The 19,146-nt window shown below is 42.9% G+C and overlaps 1 protein-coding gene across 2 annotated transcripts in view; it reads right to left on the bottom strand.

Moving 5' to 3' along the window:
- Positions 1-13,740, bottom strand: part of CARS1 (cysteinyl-tRNA synthetase 1) — a 344,636-nt gene extending 330,896 nt beyond the window's left edge. Inside the window, exon 1 of one of the 2 annotated variants that reach the window (XM_069223014.1) lies at positions 13,613-13,740. In XM_069223014.1, coding sequence (XP_069079115.1) covers positions 13,613-13,634 — 22 coding nt within the window. In that variant the 5' untranslated portion in view covers positions 13,635-13,740. The remainder of the gene's footprint in view (positions 1-13,612) is intronic. The other variant, XM_069223013.1, reaches the window with a different exon arrangement.
- Positions 13,741-19,146: the final 5,406 nt, after the last annotated feature.

Raw genomic sequence — 19,146 nt, 5'->3', positions numbered from 1 at the left:
CCTCTCTGGAATCAAAGGCTTGTCCCTCACTCCGGGAACTTATTTCATGTCCCTCTGGAAGATCCAGCATATTCACACAGCCCTGTGCATCTCAAGCATGGACTACATCTTTGATTCAAACTGCTTTCCACAACCTCCTTTATAAATTCAGAATGATCCGCAGTCCTTGGTTACGTGGCTTGCGTGCCTGTGACACTGTGAAGGAGGGTGTGCGCATCCCAGTATTCCTGCATCCAAGCCAGCAAGCAGTGGGTCTACTGCTTTACATTCCCATTTCATTTTCTAGGCGGTTCTCTTGGTGTATTTGACCCGTGATGATCTTGGCTCAGCCAGGCTTGGTGGGCCCTAGTGCAGTCCTCCTGAGGCTCTTTGGGGGCCTTTCTGGTTCAATTCCTGCCCCTGTGCTGGTGTCCTCACTGACGGCATAAAATGCCTCAGAAGCTTCTGGATCCACTTGAGCTCCTCATCAGGCATGCTGGATTGGTCAGACTGGCAGTTACAGATGCCTCTTCCCTGCTACCTCGCAGCTTCCTACTGCGCGGTCTATGGCTTTCCTCTGGAGATATCCATCCTGAGTATCGTCATCTGATAGGTAAACAGTTCTGCAGAGAGACTCTGAAGCGATACATTACGGATCTCGGCTGGTGAGGAGTGCCAGCAGGAGAGGCTGTGTGTATGGAGTGTACATGCTGCAGCTGGTCTGTGGTCAGGGGGCAAAGGGCAAAGGGAAATTTATGCTTTAAAGGTGGCAAGTGGCTTTGGCTATTTGGCTCTGCAATCAAGTATCCTCCTTCACATGTTAGTGGCGGCTCACTCAGGGAGTTATTCAAGGAATCACTTGAATACATGTGCATGCGACAATCAGGAAGTGACAAAGAACAACTATTACAAACAAACATTGGCAAAGCCAGTAGGTTCCACCTTTGTTTTTTCTTTTGCATTCTGTCTTACTAACTGGACTATAAATATTTGGAAAAAGTTATAATGTTTGTTTTAAATCTGATAAACCGTTAATAGTTGTTTATGTTGTTATATATGTTGAATTAATATCCCAGGGATCCAAACTTGTAATTTGTACCTTATTTAATATGCATTGTATTAGATTCCAGTAATGTTTTAACTGCAAGGTAACTGCAATTGTGAATGTCTGTCTAGTAGTAAAATATAGCAATATTTGGTGTTCAGAGGAGCTATGACAACTTTTGGCCCCAGTGACACTGCACTTGTTGCACCATTCAAATCATGCCCCTTTTAACTGCAACTGTGACTGCCTGTTTAGTAGTAAAATATAGTAACAGTTGGTGTTTAGAGGAGCTAAGACAACGTTTGGCCCCAGTGCTACTGCACCTGCTGCACCATTAAAATCATGACCCTAATGCTTGCAAGGTAGCTAAACTTGTGACTGCCTGTTTAGTAGTAAAAGTTTGCAATAATCTTTTTGTGGAGGGGTTCTGACACCTTGTGGCACCATTAAAACCATGGCCCTAGTGACTGCAAGACAAATGCACTTGTGACTGCCTGTTTAGTAGTAAAATATTGCAATATTTGGTGCTCAGATGTGTTATGGCAACTTTTGGCTCCTGTGCCACTACACCTGCTGCACCATTCATATCATGCCTGCAAGGTAACTGCACTTGTGCCTGCCTGTTTAGTAGCAAAATATAACAATATTTGGTGTTTAGATGGGTTCCTAGAGCTTTTGGCCCCAGTATCACTGCACCTGCTGCACCACTAGAATCATGACCTTAGTACCTGCAAGGTTACAACACTTGTGACTGCCTGTTTAGTAGTGAAATACTGCAATATTTGGTGCTTAGAAAAGTTATGACAACTTTAGGCTCTGGTGCCACCTCACCTGCTGCACCATTCAAATTATGACCCTAGTGCCTGCAAGATAACTGCATTTGTGACTGCTTGTTTAGTAGTAAAATACTGCAATATTTGATGCTTAGAGGATTTAAGACAACTTTTGGCTCCGTTGTCACTGCACCTGCTGCACCATTCAAATCATTCCCCTATTGCGTGCAAGGTACCTGCACTTGTTGCTGCCTATTGAGTAGTGAAATATAGCAATATTTGGTGTTTAGAGGAGTTCCTAGAGCTTCTGGCATTGGTGTCACTGCACCTGCTGCATCACTAAAATCATGGCCATGGTGCCTGCAAGGTAACTGCTCTTGTGAATGCCTGTTAGTAGTAACATTTAGCAATAATCTGTGTTTAGAGGGTGTTTGAAACCTTGTGGCACCTTTGCCACTGCACCTGCTGCACCATTAAAACCATGACCCTAGTGCCTGCAAGACAACTGCACTTTTGACTGCCTGTTGATAAGTCACTGAGAGTAAAATTTCAAAATAAAACGTCGCCCAATTATACAAATGACTTTTCTTTAAAAATGAGTGAGTTGTAATTTAAGAAACAAACACTCAAATAATTTTAGTATTTACACTGTTATCATCAGAAATGTACTTATTAAGTAATGAAAAACACAACATGAGCCCACTCGCTGATTGCTTTACATCTGCACTCAATACTCCGCTGCAAGATGGCCGACATGGTTACACACATTTGACCGTGAATTGACTTCTGTTCAGTTCATCTTTTCACATACAAACGCTAATAAGTAACCAATCACCAAAATTGGAAGGTGTACTGCGGCCACATTCTAACCGATGGCAAAAGCAGAACAGAAAGCAGAAGAGCAGAAAGTGACCTGCTAGTCAATAAAAAGCAAGCAAATTCAAGCAACATTTGAACGAACAAACAGAGCTTTAAAGATTTTTTTGTTAAGTAACATAACACTTCACAAGCACATCGCAAGCGCTGTGCAGGCGAAACCTAAGGAAAACTAACTGGGGTTTGAATACTCTCAGTGTGTCTGTTCTTTTTATTACCCTTACCATGGTGTACTCAATAAATATACACATCTGTGTAGGTTCGGAACAAAACTTGTGAAATTGGACCAGCCACTTGAACAACCCAAGGATCAAACTTCTGGTTTTGCTTCATGTAGTCTCAAATATGAGAACAAAAGCCACAAAAGAAAACTGCAAAATTAAATGTCGAGTCACCTTTACTGACCGAAAGCCCCTTGAAAGATGCAAATGTAAATCCAGCTGATTTGGATTCTTCGCCCACGCAGCCAAGGACATAAACTTTGGCATCGAGACCGATAAGGCAAACATTGTTTAAAGATTGTTTTCAGACGTGGCTCACCTCCGTGGAATCTACTAGAACAGGGCCTACTGCATCAACTCAAGCTGATTCACTGAATAACATAAATCCTGCTCTTTCTGTCTTTGTGCCTCTTCGGATGGATCTGCTCTATTACATCATTTTCCTCTTTCACAATATAAATCTATGATGACAGCTTTAATTAACTATTTCTGAAAATGTACTCTCATTACTTCTGTAACTCTGATTCTGACTGAAGACTCAAATGAAAAGACACAGAGCCATCCATACAGCTGCTCATTTTATAATCCCCTTGCACACTCCTTGGTTGATTCAAACATGATATTAGAATTAGCTGGTCTAGATGATCTGTCTGCTGTAAATATGCAGTCTTGTTTAAAACTGCACAAAATAATTTTAACCAATGTGCCTACTGACCAAATGGATCAAAATGATGTATCTACTTCAGCAATCTATCCAGTAGTGCAAGCAATGGGAGAAATTACAACCATCTTAAAAATGGATGATGCTGTAGATATTCCTCTATCTTTGTAGAACAAACATCTCTGTTGAAGGACAATGAAATTGTGCTTCAAAATATCTGCAATCTTCAGTCCAATCTCCCTAAGAGTCAAAAAGCTCTTGAAAAGTTGGAACTCTATTTACCTAATCTTTCAAGACATATTGAATTTACTGCAACTTATACTGGAAATGCTACAGTAAGTCAAGCTCACTTTTCCACAGTCAAAACCCTTTCAAAGTATGCCACGAGATGAGTAATGTCTGTCCATTAGCAGTACAAAATAATAATAATATCAATAATTGCAATGATCATCGACCAAATTGAATTATTGAGTCTGGTGACTGCCTAAACTCAGATTTTTGTCTTCCTAGTCAGTCAGATAAAATTGAAATTGAAACAATAACTGTTGAGTCAAACCACAATTAAGTCTTAACTGACCTCTTATTGAGTGTGCCTAATGATGAATTTCAACCGTAAATTAGTAAGCCCGGTCTAAACAAAATTAAGAAGACTAAATAATCTAATCTTAAAGATTCTAATCCTTTACATGCAGATCACAATTTAAGCAAAAAAAACATTTTTCCAATATTTAATCAAAAAGAAGGCTATGACATAATTAAGGACATTGACCATCCCGCTCGAACAGAACGGAGGATAAGAGGTGTAGACCAATACAATCACATGTACAGCGGCACCCAGTATAGCTATTAACCAGAAATAAGGTTGCAGCCAACTCTGTGCCTCAATTGGGCAAGCAGGAGTTGTTAACTGTTCTGAATGTGTCTGATTCTAAACACCAGAACTCAGAGTCCACAATTATTGCTAAAACTTTAATGGATGGATTTGCAATTCTTGCTATAATGTTCTCGAACACAACTTTCATTTGAATGTTCAGAACGGCTCTCAACTTAATCAAACATTGTCTATGACGGATGAAATAAGTAATAAAAATCTTTCCTTGCAGGATCAGAACATCCACTGCCCTGAATAAATACTCCTTAACATCCTCTACTCCTACCATTACCCATGTGATACCTTTATTGCTAGTGAATATTGATAAGGAAACTATCACTCTGGATTTTACTCCAGAATATATATCACAAGAAACACACAATACTGCCAGTCATCTAAATATTTTTTTTTAATTGATGCCATTTTCCAGATTTGAAGGATATATCTTACACAGATTTAATAAGTGTATGGTTTGTTCAAAAACTTAGCTCCAAATCTGAGTTCACTCAGACAATCTGGTCTACAGAATAAATAGTGTAAAAAATAATGACTAGGGAAGCTGAGTTAGTATCTTGAGTCATTTTGTTATCAAAAAGTATTAATCCATATTACAAGAGTGACTATCAACACAGTGGGCCCATTAACAAAACATATAATTTTCAGAGACCATCCAGCACAGTACATAACATGGACTTGGGCATTAATGTTGGTAAGCAACCAGGGACTGATCGTCAGGTCTTTATTACAAATTCATCAATCCAGCTTTCAAATCAGTATTGTCAGCTCCGATTCATACCTAGCTAACAGAGCAACAGAGTCATTTGTGAAGCTGATAGGCTGCTTATCTGCTTTTCGAACATTGCCGGAATAGAAAGACACTTAAATCAAAGTGAAGATCATTTTATAAACTTTTTCGACTTGCATCAAGAGTCCTGTCTGAAGGAAACCTAGCATAAGCAATCTTTCAACTTACCAAATTTCCTTTCATATGAAATTCGAGCTAAATAGAGGTCCGTGGGTCATCCGGCTGGTGGTTTGCTAATATTATTCTACAATAGTATAAACGTAAAAACCACTGTAATTAAGGAGAAATCAGAACCTATATTAATAACCACTTTAGGCAACAAAAGGCTAAAACAAGTTTTAATACTGAGGGGGTCATTATGAGTTTGGCGGACGGAAAAGGCTGTCCGTCAAACTCCCACGGTCAGGTTACATCAGTGCAGCCCCCCTACCCATGGGCCCCATTAAGAGTTCACACTAGGTCAGCGGGCAAGAACAGAGTTTCCGCCTGATGGACCAGCGGGAAATGGCCAACAACATTGACGCTGGCTCATAACAGAGCTGGCGGCAATACTGTAGTGCGCAGGGTGCACCAGCACCTGTAGCGATTTTCACTGTCAGCAAAGAAAAGCAGAGCAGACAGTGAAAATCGCAACAGGGCTGGCCAGGGGGGTCCCTGCACTGCCCATGCACTTGGCATGGGCACTGCAGGTTTCCCCCTGGGGCACCATGCACCCCGGTTCTGCCAACCTTTGCATGGCGGGGCTACCACCAAGTAATCGCCGGCGAAAAAGGGACTTGTAATCCCCAGGGCAGCGCTGCCCTGGCAGATTAGGACCGCCAGCACTGCCAGCCCCTCCAGTGGAGGAAAACTGGCAGTGTTGGCGGCCCGACCGTGACACAACCACCACAGTCCTAATGTTGTTGTCCGACCACCACATTGGCGGCAGACCGACCGCTACCACGGCCCTGGCAGTTTTAAGACCACCAGGGTCGTACTGAGGTCCTGAATGTCTACTTTCCTCCATCATTAATAAAGAATAAATTGGGCATTTGGGCGATGCTTGATGAACTTGAACAAATGTTGGATCATAATTCTTCAGGCAAAATAATCTTTACAGGCGATTTCAATAGTAATTTAATATTTAACCATTGAATGAATCTCCCAGCAGATGATTTTTCTGATTCATCCTATGGGTGATTAGCTGCGCTCTACAAATCTATGATTGATTGATTGATTGATGGAATAATACATAGCCAAAAGTTATTATATGTGGAAGCCATATTCTGACTCACGATTCCGTGCTCTGGATGAGAGATTTCTTTCAGATCAACCGGCAATACTCACTTTTATTTCATCTAACTAAAAAAGCATTATTGATTTCAATTTATTCCCCTTGCCTCCTTCTTCTTGTGCAATTATCAAATAGCACGAAGGAAGAAAGTGATCACAATCCACAACAAATGACATCATCTATTAGTTAGAATACCTATGTGACCAAAGACCTACACTAAGATGGCACTTTAAACTCAACCGATTTAAGAACAGTCAAGTGGAATGTTACTTTTGATAAAAAATTGTATAAAGCAAAAAACATTTGATCATTTTTCATCTTGATTCTCAGAAGTGTTATTTCATACCAGCCAACTGGTGTTGTGATTGGGATAAATAGGCAAGCAAAATATATTTCAATTCCACCAAATCAAATCAATTAATAGATCGATCTCTTATTCCAAAAATGTAGACTATTTGACAACTGCAGCAAAAAGGAAACATCGGAAACAGTTGAGGCTACTCTTACAGAATCAAAGAACTCCATGGAGAGATATAGTGATAGAGGACAGAAAAAAGCACTATAGGCATGAAATTCAGAAATGAAAACCTAAAATTACAAACTGTTTTGGTCCCAAGTTGATTTGGGCACTGGGTCCCGTAGAACTGCTAATGATTATTTTATGCCATATGAGACTTAGAAATTGCATGCAGACTATCTTTTTTCCAGCAGTGGTTCCATTTCACCTGAAATTTCAAAGTATTCAAATACTGATCCAAGGACTTCCAGAAAGGAAACAGAGATGTTAATAAAGAAGTAATGCTCTTTAAAAGTAGCCGGTATGAATGGTATTCCAATTGATGTGACGAAAGCTGACATTCACTCGCGGGGTGATCTACTTCACAATTTATTTGCATGGGCCCTGGAATCGGGCACTAATCTATTTTAATTGAAAGGGGCCATTATACACCCCTTGCATAAAAAACGTACAGGGATCCAAATAATTATCACGTTATTTTGATTCTCGGTACTGTAGGAAAACGTTTTGCAAAATTTATATCACATAAATTGTAAATGTGATCTACCAATCCTAATTTAAGGTCTGATTTAGATCTTGGCAGAGGGGAATACTTAGTCACAAATGTGACGGATATCCCATCTGCCGTAATACGATCCAATTATATCCTATGGAGATCGTAATGCAGCAGGCGGATTATCCATCATGTTTGTAACGGGGTAAACCCTCCACCAAGATCTAAATCAAGCCCTTAATTCCTTTAAATCAAAACGTTTTAGACCTTGATGCTCAATGGTGGAGAACATCATTGCCTTTAAACTTCTAGTAAACAAAACCTTAATGAGGAGTCTTAAATTGTATTTATGTTATATAGATTATTCTTTGTCATTTGAAAAAATCAACAGGAAAAAAAAAAACTCTAGGAGAAATAGGGAATCGGTCAAACAATACTGCAGTTTGTAATATCTCTGCACAATAAAACCTGGCTGCAAATTAGGTTGAAGAAACCAGCCTTGTCAGCTAGGAGTTGTAAGAGAAGATACTGACTGCAAAGGTCCTTAAACAGGGCTGTAATCTAGCCCTGCACCTTTTCTCACTGTAAATAGCAGATTTGTTATTGTTTTTAAACTGCAGTTAAGCACTTTCTCCAAGGCTAGGAGGTATAGCTATTAGCAAATTGGCTGGTGTGGATGACATTTTTAGTTTCTTTCGGACTCTGGTGGGTCTTCAGTTATAGTCAAATTTACAGATATTCAACAAACAAGTACAAATTCAACCCTGGAAAGACAAAAATCATGGCTTTTGTAAACTCTTGCAATCATCTAAGTCTCAAAATGGATGACAACATCTTGGAAGTAGTTAAACAATATTACGTGAGCTTAACTGTAGACAATGAGCTAACATGTTCACATCACATTTTAAATTTGAAAACTAAGGCCCATGTTATTGGGCAATCAGTTAAAAGATTCTTGAGTACCTATAGGTGGGGCGATTTGTCAATCCTTGAAAGTAATAGAGTCTAAATTAGTACCCTCTCTGTTATATGGATCAATAGTCTTCCAGGAAATAATAATCAACTAATTGAACATTACATATATAAAAATAAAAAATAGATTTTTATTGAATCTCGGTTCGAATCCGCACAGCAAATTAAAACTGGAACTATCCCTGTCATTGCTAACATCAATAAATTTTGCTGCAATGTTAAATTACATCTGTGTTTTTATGGTGGCTAATTAAGATTCTTCAAGATTTTATAATATATGAAGAAATAACAATCCTGAATAACCATCAGGAGTCTTGTCGTGGCTTACTGGGCAATTACTGAAAATAACTGCCTCCATTAACACATCTTATCAAATTACCTCGCTCCGTGTGTAAGGGTTTAATAATATGAGCTATGAAGACTTATAGAGCAGCTGACCTAACCTTAGGGAAATAAAGACAAGCACACTGTACAATAGAGTTGTACTTCTGCACAAAACAAGAATACTTAACTTGTTAACTGGAACTTAAATGTAAATTTAAATATTTAAGATTCCATTTCATGCTTATACCATTATGTCAATTATGAAATCCAACTGTTTACCCTTGATTGAACATATTATCTATCTGTTGTCTGCTTTACTTGGCCCAAGGAAAAATACTGAATGTCATATTTCAAACTGCAGAACAATCATCGAATCTACTGTTTACTGTTTTTGTGCTTTATTTGACCCAAGGAAAAATACTGAATGCCTTACTTCAAACTGCAGAACTATCAGGGAATCTATTGTTTACTGTTTTTGTGAAAAGGACTGGCAGTTCATTGGGAAATTGACCAACGTTTTAGACTTTACTTATTGCCCCCTTAAGGAAACGCAAATTACTGAAACATTTTATGAAACTTTCATATAGCATGTTGTTTTATAACTCCAATATTTTAGCTATATTGTATATTGTGATGTGTAATTTAATATTTCTGTACAATACCATTCATTCATTCATATTCCTTTCTGGAACATCTCCCAGTTCACCGCCCCTAATGAAAATCCTGTTTCACAACCCCCTTTGGAATGCTTGGCCCCTGGAAATCTGGTATAGGCTACCCCTGGAACATTACTTGTACTGATACTACACCCTGCCTTTGTCCTCCGATCACAGAAACTGCTACAAATCTGTATAGGACAAGTACCTAATTGGGACATTAACACACTGCCATTAAATCAACTGTAAATACTTTACTGTATTTTTCGTTTGCAGCATTTTTATTTCAATGTTTCCTCACATAATCTCTTTGTTTTTCTATAAATAATTTGTTGAAAAAAATTTACTCGGATTCACTTAAGTACACTTAGGCTGTAACTAAATAAAAGTTGGCTTTATTCAAAAGCCAAAGGTTTTTGGTGTAAATTTGTATTTGCCACCTTTGTGTGTCAGTGGGGTACATTAAGTGGAGAAAGCTGCCAAAAGTGCCTTACATTCTAACAATCCTGGATTTGACACTACTATAATGAACCCTATGGTTGGGGCAGACATTTCTTGTGATAAGCATGTCACTGCCATCAGTGCCCAAATCAGGATTACAGTGCGATTCAGAATGAGGACTAATAAATACTATTACCCCATTGTTAAGACAGGGCTGTCTCCAGCATGATGTACAATTCAGTTCTCCTGCCCAGACTGCAGACTGCGTGCTTCTGGTACCCAGGTCTTTGATTTTGACCTTAGCCTCACACTAACCTACTGAGTGTGCAGAGTCAGAAGTCTGTCCCTTGATAAGACTAGGGTCCTGGAACTGTCCTGTGACCTAGAGGGGCGAGTTAAAGGTGTTTCTAGATTTTATGTGTGATGGCTAAATGACACCCAAACCAGCAGTTTCGGACAGGATATCACAGCAATCCACAGATGTGTGACTCAAAGTCATTGGGTTAGTCAACCAGTCAAAAGTCCATTCTCTGTGCCACATGGTGGGGACTGCATAACTCATATTGTGCCACAGTTCTTGCTACTGTATGTGTAGGCCCAGGTACCATCCTAGGCACAGTTGCAGACACTACATGTCTCATTTAGCTCTGGATGGGGATTATCACAGTGAGTGCTGGTTTCTGGGAACCTTTGTGTTCCTCTACCTTTAACACTACCACAGCATTGATTGGCAGTCCAATGACCTCACTGCACATACATAAGAGCAATATCCCAGGAGAGCAAGGATCGAAGTGGGTAGTATATATTGGGAATAACTTCATAGGCTTTCTTAATTTTACCAAAACAGCTCTAAAACTTTGTATTTAAAAACAAGCTATCCTGACCAGATTGTACGAATACCACCTTGTCTCAGACTGAGAGGGAAGAAAAGGGTTTCTGTATTGTGAAGGGAGAGATGGGACAAGCAGTTAAAGAAGATACAAGTCGCCTCACCAGTGTGCCTGCATCCTGAAAGAAATGTAAATGTGTATAACTGGTTCATCTGCAAATCTAAAAGGTAGTATGTACTCCCATCTTGGGAGCCAATATAGACTTCAGTTTATAGATATATTTAACTGTTAATGGTAACAAAGAGTTAGTTGTATTGTGAAGTACTGTAAGGGTGTAATTACATTTGTGAAACATATCCTTTTAATGAAAATCTAGATAGTCACAGTGCTTTTTGTTACAGCGTTGGAAATCGGGGCTCTAGTTGGCAGAGGTTTGCACTCGGTCCAAGTAGGAACCACAATCCTCAGGGCAAGTAAGATACACCCTCAAATTGTACCTATGCTCACCCTCTGGTAGCTTAGTGCAGAGCAGTTAGGCTAAATTAAAGAGGCAATGTGTAAAGTATTTGTGCACACACACACCCCAAAGTAACACTGTGAAAACACCACAAAAGAACTCCACACCAGGTTAGAAAAATTGCAAATGTTTATCTGAGTCAAACAAGACCAAAAGGACAAAAATGCAACATACACAAGCCAAGTTATGAATGTTGAAAGATTAAATCAAAATGCAGTGCTTGGAAGACAATAGATCCAACCGGAACTCTCTAGTTGAGCTGGCCTGGGGAAAATCCAAACGTTCAGCCCAACCTCTATAGAGCGCGTGCCGGGTACAGGAGTCACACAGACCCACTGACAGTACCTTGGTTGCGTCGCTGCTCAGTGACAGTACGTTGATCCAAGGAGGGCATTAGTCACGCTTGCAGGCAACGTTTTGTTTCCTGATCAGGCAACTCCGGTGATGTGTCAAGGTTCAGAATTGATGATTACTGGTTCCGATGCATCAAGCTGGGCTGCATTGTAAGTCAGGGTCATTGCTTCGCGCAGTCGGCGAGCTGTGTCCCTAGCTTCTGTGCAGGCAGAGCCAAAAGCAGTGTTTCTGCAGAGGGTTGCTTCGGTTCCAAGGAAGTCGCAGGTGTTGTTGCGTCAGTTCTTGTGTTGTAGCACCACACTTGCCTCCAAGGGCCCAGGACTAGATTTGGCACCACTTGGCAGAGCGGGACTCAAAGCAGGAGCCCAGGTGCTGGTAGCAAGATGTAGGGGAAGTGTTTGACATCCCTGAGACTTCAGAAACAGGAAGCAAGCTCAGTCAGGCCTTTGGGGAACACTAGATTGCAAGATGTAGGAAGTTCGATCCATGCCTCCCACTCCCAGGCAAGAAGTAGCAGGCCAACACAACAGAGCAAACAGAAAAGTAGTAGTCCCTCCTGACAACACTGCAATCCTTCTTCCTGGTAGAATGTTCTCAGTCCAGAAGTGTTCCTAGAATATAGAGTCAGGGGCCCAGTAGGTATACCCAAATGTGCCTTTGAAGTGGGGAGACAATTCAAAGAATGGTTTTGAAGTGTCCTGGTTCCCTTTCAGTCCAGTCCTGTCTGCCAGGAGGTTTGAGGAGGGTTATCAGCCCTTTGTGTGGGGTCAGGTCACTACCCTTTGAAGTGCATCAATTTAAAAAACACCTTTACCAAAAGATGTATTTTTAAATTGTGAGTCCAGAGACACCAAACTCTATTTTTCTATCTTTTCCCAAATTAGAATTACACTTAAAATATGTTTTTGTGCAATTCCAATACTTGCAATAGTGAAAATAGAATTTAAGAGTTAACTACCCAGACACTTTAAACTTAAAAGCACATGTCCAACTTTTTAAATACACTGCACCCTGCCGTGGAGGCTAACCAAGGCCTACCTTAGGGGTGTCTTACATGTAAGAAAAAGGAAGGTTTTGGCTTGGCAAGTGAGTACATTTGTCAGATAGAACTGGCAGTTTAAACTGCACACTCATGCTCTGCAATGGCAGACCTGAAACATGTTTGAAAGGCTAAGGTAGTGGGGGGCACAACCAGTGCTGCCCATCCACTAGTAGCATTTGACTTACAGGCCCTGGGCACACATAGTGCACTTTGCTATGTACTTACTAGTAAATCGAATATGCCAATCATGGAGAAGCCAATGTTACCATGTTTTAGACATGAGCATTTATATACAGGTACTTGGATGTTTTATATACTGGTACTTGGAGGTGAAAGGCAAACAAAATAGATACAGAATAGGTTGTTCTGTTTAGCCTCGTCTCTGACCTCGGCCCACACTCTGTTGACCCCGCTACCATGGTACACCAGACTGTTGTTCCCATACTTGTTATGCATATCGACACCGGTAGGACGGTAACCTAAGGAAGAATAAGCATGCAGGTGTGTTATGCACAACAGAAGCGCAGGTTTCACTCCAACGGTTTTGTTTGAGTCGGGACCCTAAAACGCCCATCGCTTGTCTTCCCCTGAGGGTTGGTCATAAGCAGGTTAGACTCCCCCCACACTCCCACTCAAAAGTAGGATAGGAAAGTAGACTATGACAGTCTGGCTTTAAAACAGAGGATTCTGAATACGGAGGAAAGCAGACATGCCTCACAGCCTTCATTTCTCCTCCACGTTCTACATCGGATATCCTGCTATGCCCAAATTATTGGGCGGGGGCGTTGACTAGAAGAGTGCCCTGACGTCCTGTAAACTCCAGGTGACTCTAAGGATTGTATGGGAAAGAGTTGCGTGTGCATGAGGCGTCAAGACCCCTGCATTCGCAGCTGTCTACACTAAATCCACACTATTATAGCACCCCAAAGCCCCACGCCCATTTAAACGCGGCCGGCACTCACTTTGGTGTGCTGCAGATTCCATCCCGGTTCCTTGTTCACCAATTCTGATGCAACATCAACAAAACGTGTCCGGAAGCAGACCTCGGTGCTGCTTCCAGGTCAGCGCCGGTATCCAGGCAACCATGGGACGCGCATCTTAAAACCGGGTTAGGGCTGCTGCTCCTTTTGACAGCGCTCTTGTGCCTACAAGAGAGAGTGCCTCATCTCAGGGGACGGTACACATGGCAGTGTTCAGAACAGCTTCTCGGTGTGGACGCTCTGAAGAGCAGGAAAGCGCCTTGCAATAAAACGTTACGGCAGTTTTAAGCCATTGGGAGCTGAAGACAGCGTTTTCCATTCGTGCCAGCATTTTAAGACTAGAAAGAAGGAGATATGCAAATTTCAGGCTGGGTACAGCTAAAGCATTTTTTGGCTTAAAATACCGACAGTCTCCGGTCTGAATCGGGTCTGTTAACAAATACGCGTTACTTACATTGGAACCAAGAAAGATTGGGCAGCAGAAGAATAGACTCATAAACAACAGACTTAGATGAATACACGTAGTTAACAAAATGGCACGATGAAGAGGTTTTGTGGCGTTGGTGGTGTTTTTAGGCACTGATGATACTGACAGACTTACAGAATGGTCTCTGTGACCAGGGCGCAAGCCCTAAAAAAAGAAGCGGTGGGACTTTCCAAGTTAGGCGGGTATGCAAGTGACGTCATGGCGCGTGACATCGCACGTGAAAGCTAGAGAGTCACTCCACCCATGACCTCAGGAACTGCTTTCTCTCAACAAACACTGTTCACGTGAAACTTATTATGTTATATATCAATAAATAACGGCAGTAAGTTCTTCATTTAGTTAATCATGCTAAATAACGGCAGTACGTTCTTCATTGACTTAATCGTGCCGAAGTTAATTCCTTTAGTACAGTAATTCTGTCAGACATAAATCAAAAGTAACTACAAGCAACCAGCAATATGAAGCGAAACGTCAAAAAATGTATTCACAAAGGCATAAACAGAACAATGTTGTTGCAAGTAGAAAAAAGAACAAATAGTGATAAGTGCAACCCCAGTTAACCCAAGGATGAGAAAATATCAAAAATTGTGAAATGGTGGTGTATTAGTACACAATATTTAGACAGCCATTATTTTAGTACAAAATATCAACATAGGGCAATTCCTACGTGAGGCAAAGCAATGCAGAGGAGTGTAGTGTTGGGGCCCTAGGCCCTCATGCTACTAGAATAAATCACACAGACACCTGGCATGGTCGGGAGAACTGGCCCTGGGCACGTGCGCCCGGCCCTTTTTATTGCCAGGGTCACCTGACCGGTGACGCCTGTGTTGGGTGGGTGTGGGGTGTAGGTGGGAGGCCAGCCCTCAGCAGAGAGGCTGGCCAAACACTAGAACGTGTCCAGCAGGACACTACATTCCTCCAAAACTTTAAGGAACAAAACAAAGTCCAACCTGAAAGAGAAAAACAGAGTAACAAAAAACACCACCATCAGTCTCTCGGCCTCAAGAAGGCAGGCCGCAGGATTACCGTGGGCAAGTGCAGCTGGGAGCACCCGGATCCTTCTGCATGAGTTCATGATTTAACCAGTCACAGCCGGGCACGAACACAGTGTGGAAGAAATCCAGACTCTGACAGTCAGATGGTTGGACAAGTGTCCACAGATGCACCGTGCTTCAGTCCTGTGGGCACTCGTGGCGAGGCTGTTGGTGTTTACAGTTCAATTTGTTCAAATAGGGCATATCATTCGAATTGGGTGCGTCATTCGAATTGGGTGCATCACGAGCGTTGGTGGAGTCTACTGTGAATCTGCTTGCCGAGACATCCTGGCTTCACGAAGGCCAATCCCTTGAAGACGGATGACATCTGTGATGGCGTGAGGTCCTCCACTGAAGCCTTTGTATGTTCTGACCCTCTGATGGCAGAGCTGGTTCCAGACCACCTCTCGGTTTTGGATTCTTCACTATGGAACTTCCTCGAGGCCCTTTCGATGGGTTTGCCTGGCATGGACTGTGCTGGGCTGCGTGTGGGCCATCTGCCGGCCGCTGCAGGCTCTCCGACAGGAGCCATGGACAAATCATTCGTGCAACCACAAGGGTGGATGTTCCGTGGTCAGGGCGCTTGCCGACATGGATCAAGTGCATGCGGGCTCTCAGACGGACTCAGGGCAATTGTCTATCACGTTGCCAGGAGGGTGTCTAGTTGGTGTCATGTTAATTCACTGAAGACAGTCTTGGTGTGCTGTGACCTGTTGGGAGCCTCCATTGCACAGCCCTGTCTGTCTCTTTTACTTCATCGGTGGGGTAATGTCCAGTCCTCTCTCAAGCTTGAGAGGCCCCTTGTCTGGGTTGTCACGGGACTGCTTGTGGTCTGCGCTGGGGCTGCTTGTGTGCCACATAGGGCAGCTGCAAGACCTCCTAGGAGCCACTGCCTGGTCGCTCGTGCACTTACAGGGGTAGATGGGTCTAGGTCACGACTTGCTCTTGTCACCGAGAGCAGGATACAGACAGGGCGAGCAGTTGGTCATTGGTTGACTGGTTCTTCAGAGCATTAACGCAGAGGTGTAGGACTCCAGTCTGGTTGTTTAACTGCTCCTTTGATGGATACCGTGATGCACATGGCAATGATGGTGCTTGCCATTCGGAGACCTGGACGACAAGTGATGTTGCTGGAGTGAGGGTGATTGGAGGGACTTCGCCATAGCTAGTGCAGTCTTTCTTTTCCTCATGTGCAGATGCTGGCAGTGATGCCATCTGCTTTAAGCAGCCGGTGACAGGTGGCTTGGACGGTCACACACGTTCTAGTGTTTGGCCAGCCTCTCTGCTGAGGGCTGGCCTCCCACCTACACCCCACACCCACCCAACACAGGCGTCACCGGTCAGGTGACCCTGGCAATAAAAAGGGCCGGGCGCACGTGCCCAGGGCCAGTTCTCTCTTGAAGGTGGGGCAGGGGCGACCGGCCCGGCCGCTTTTCTTTTTCTCCACCATTTACTTTCTCGGTGCGCAACAGCACCATTACTTGAAAACAGAGGGGGGAAGCGGCCCCAGTGCCTTTTCATTTGTTCTTGGTGCACGATCGCACCATCTCCTTCACTCTCGGCCGCAGCAGTGTGGCACACGCGGCAGCCGCATTACTTTCTTGGGGGCAGGGGCGGCCGGCCCCGGCCCCGGCCATTGCTTGGTGTCCTTATCTATATTTCAAAATGCACGACAGCACCGTATGTGCACATTGCGCGGGCCCGGCAGCCTTCCCACATGCTGCGGCCGCGCTTCACTCGACACGGGAGCGGCCTTGGGCAAATGCGGGGAGGGGCAGCAGGACAGCCTTTACCTTCCTCCGAAGTGCTATTCGGGCTGGGGCTGCATTGCGCTTTCTTCCTTTTCAGCAGCGGCAGTCTGTCGAGGGGAAAGCACGCACTGATGGGATGGTTCTTTCCTTGTACCCCCGGCTCACCTCATGCCCGGTGGGGTTAGCAGGCACGTCGTTGGTGCTGTCCTCGTCGCTCAGGCTCAATTACCGCTAGGGTGGGTCAGATCCCACCTTCGTCGCCAATGTAGTGTTGGGGCCCTAGGCCCTCATGCTACTAGAATAAATCACACAGACACCTGGCATGGTCGGGAGAACTGGCCCTGGGCACGTGCGCCCGGCCCTTTTTATTGCCAGGGTCACCTGACCGGTGACGCCTGTGTTGGGTGGGTGTGGGGTGTAGGTGGGAGGCCAGCCCTCAGCAGAGAGGCTGGCCAAACACTAGAACGTGTCCAACAGGACACTACAAGGAGTGTCTTTGTATACTGTAGACTATGTTTCGACCCATTCACCAGTATCAGGGTCTCATCAGGACAAATTATATTAACCTGGGAAACTGATGTAAAAGAATAAATATAATTACAATTAATTAGGAGTAACCGAAATATAAGTAATGTTATGATAGTCACAGGGGGATACATACTGGTTGCCAATCTTGAGGAGTCAATATCTGAATACTAGAGGGAATGCAATAATATGAGGACACCTGTGAGTAAAAGGCGGCATTGAGGTTGAGTAAAATAAGGGCACTGTGCAGAGTCACAAAATATAAAATAGGTGATGCCTCTTACCTAAGTATGAACGAAAAATACCAATGTGTCTAAATAACAAGACGGAATGCTTGAAGAAATATCAGATTGTAGCGAAAAATACGAGAATGCAAGAACATTGCAAAAAAGTCCTCAGAACAAAGAGTTACACATCGGGTACATTTTAAATTCATTAGGGAGCCAGCTTTTGATTCCTATGGCTTACCCGTGAGAATAGTAGAACCGGCGAGAAGCCCTTAATGGGGAATTGCTGGAGGATAAAACGTGACGAAAGGGATCTCCCAATTGGAGATGTGGAGACAGAGCAAGACGAATTCTCTTGCTTATCTCTTTACATTAAATAAGTCGCGCCACCTGTGTGACGTTGCAAGGCCAGAGGGATGTGGTTACAGAACTCGTGTGAAGAGCCCGTCTAACGTAGCCAGACGTTGAAAGAAATAGTTTATAGGAGTGAATAAAAAAAGGGTGGTTCCAAAAATGGTGATAAACACCGAATCTGGAATCAAACTCCTGATACCCGGCGTGGCTCTGTTTGTGAACTGCGAGGGGATCCATCGGAATCATTCATGGTCGGAGAGGGAATGAAAGGGTGGAGAGATAATAGACCACACCAAGCAAAATAAGTATCTGTGTACTCTGGGGCATTAGGGAGAAGACATATGGGATCTCTTACTGTAAAGGCAAATTCAGGCACTACTACCTACAGCAAAAGCGCATCATGAATAGTTGTTTTCTAAACCTTCGGAATTCTTTAAATCAAAGAGGCAGTGTCGCGCTGCACGGTAAAGGGGGGCGTTCAAGTTCAACCAGGGAATGTTGGGGCCTAAAGATGGAGTCCTTGTATACTCTAGAACATCAGTGCTGACTGGCGTTAACAGGAGTAGAACCCCTTACTGTGAATTATAGTAAATTAAAGTAGGTAGTAGAAAAGGGAAGGTAACCAAGGATAAAATACCATTCATAGGTGTACAAGGGGAAGTATAATTGGAGCAAATCTACGACACGGAACTAAATATGAAAACATACTGATTTGTTAGTATCCATATCATTGCTCCATCTCAGCAAAACCGGGGTGGCCATAAGTAGATCATTGCCAAGTCAGGAAATATATAGTGAACACTCTCCGGGAAGAGAGGGTCAAAGGCCTCTAAGTCTTATTCAAACACAAGCACCGTCTTGTTTAAACTCCATATAGTACAAATTTTATTAAAAAACAAATGAAAAATGAGACAAAGAAGTCTGTAATAAATGACAGAATGATTGCCATCCAGTGCAGGCAAGAGTCATAAATGAAATCAGTCCAAAAGAGTTATAAATCTTCTCCAGTTCTCCATAGTGTTCCGTCCGTTCCTTATGGAGTCACATCTGACGATACATTACATTCCAATGTTTGAAGGAACTGACATTGCAAGAAGTGGCATATGTTTAGCAGGTCTATCATGAGTGCATTTGAGGG

This window comes from Pleurodeles waltl, chromosome 3_1, assembly GCF_031143425.1.
Source record: "Pleurodeles waltl isolate 20211129_DDA chromosome 3_1, aPleWal1.hap1.20221129, whole genome shotgun sequence".
NCBI lineage: Eukaryota > Metazoa > Chordata > Amphibia > Caudata > Salamandridae > Pleurodeles > Pleurodeles waltl.
The sequence above is the reverse complement of the archived record's forward strand: the minus strand, read 5'-3'. Positions and strand labels throughout refer to the sequence as shown.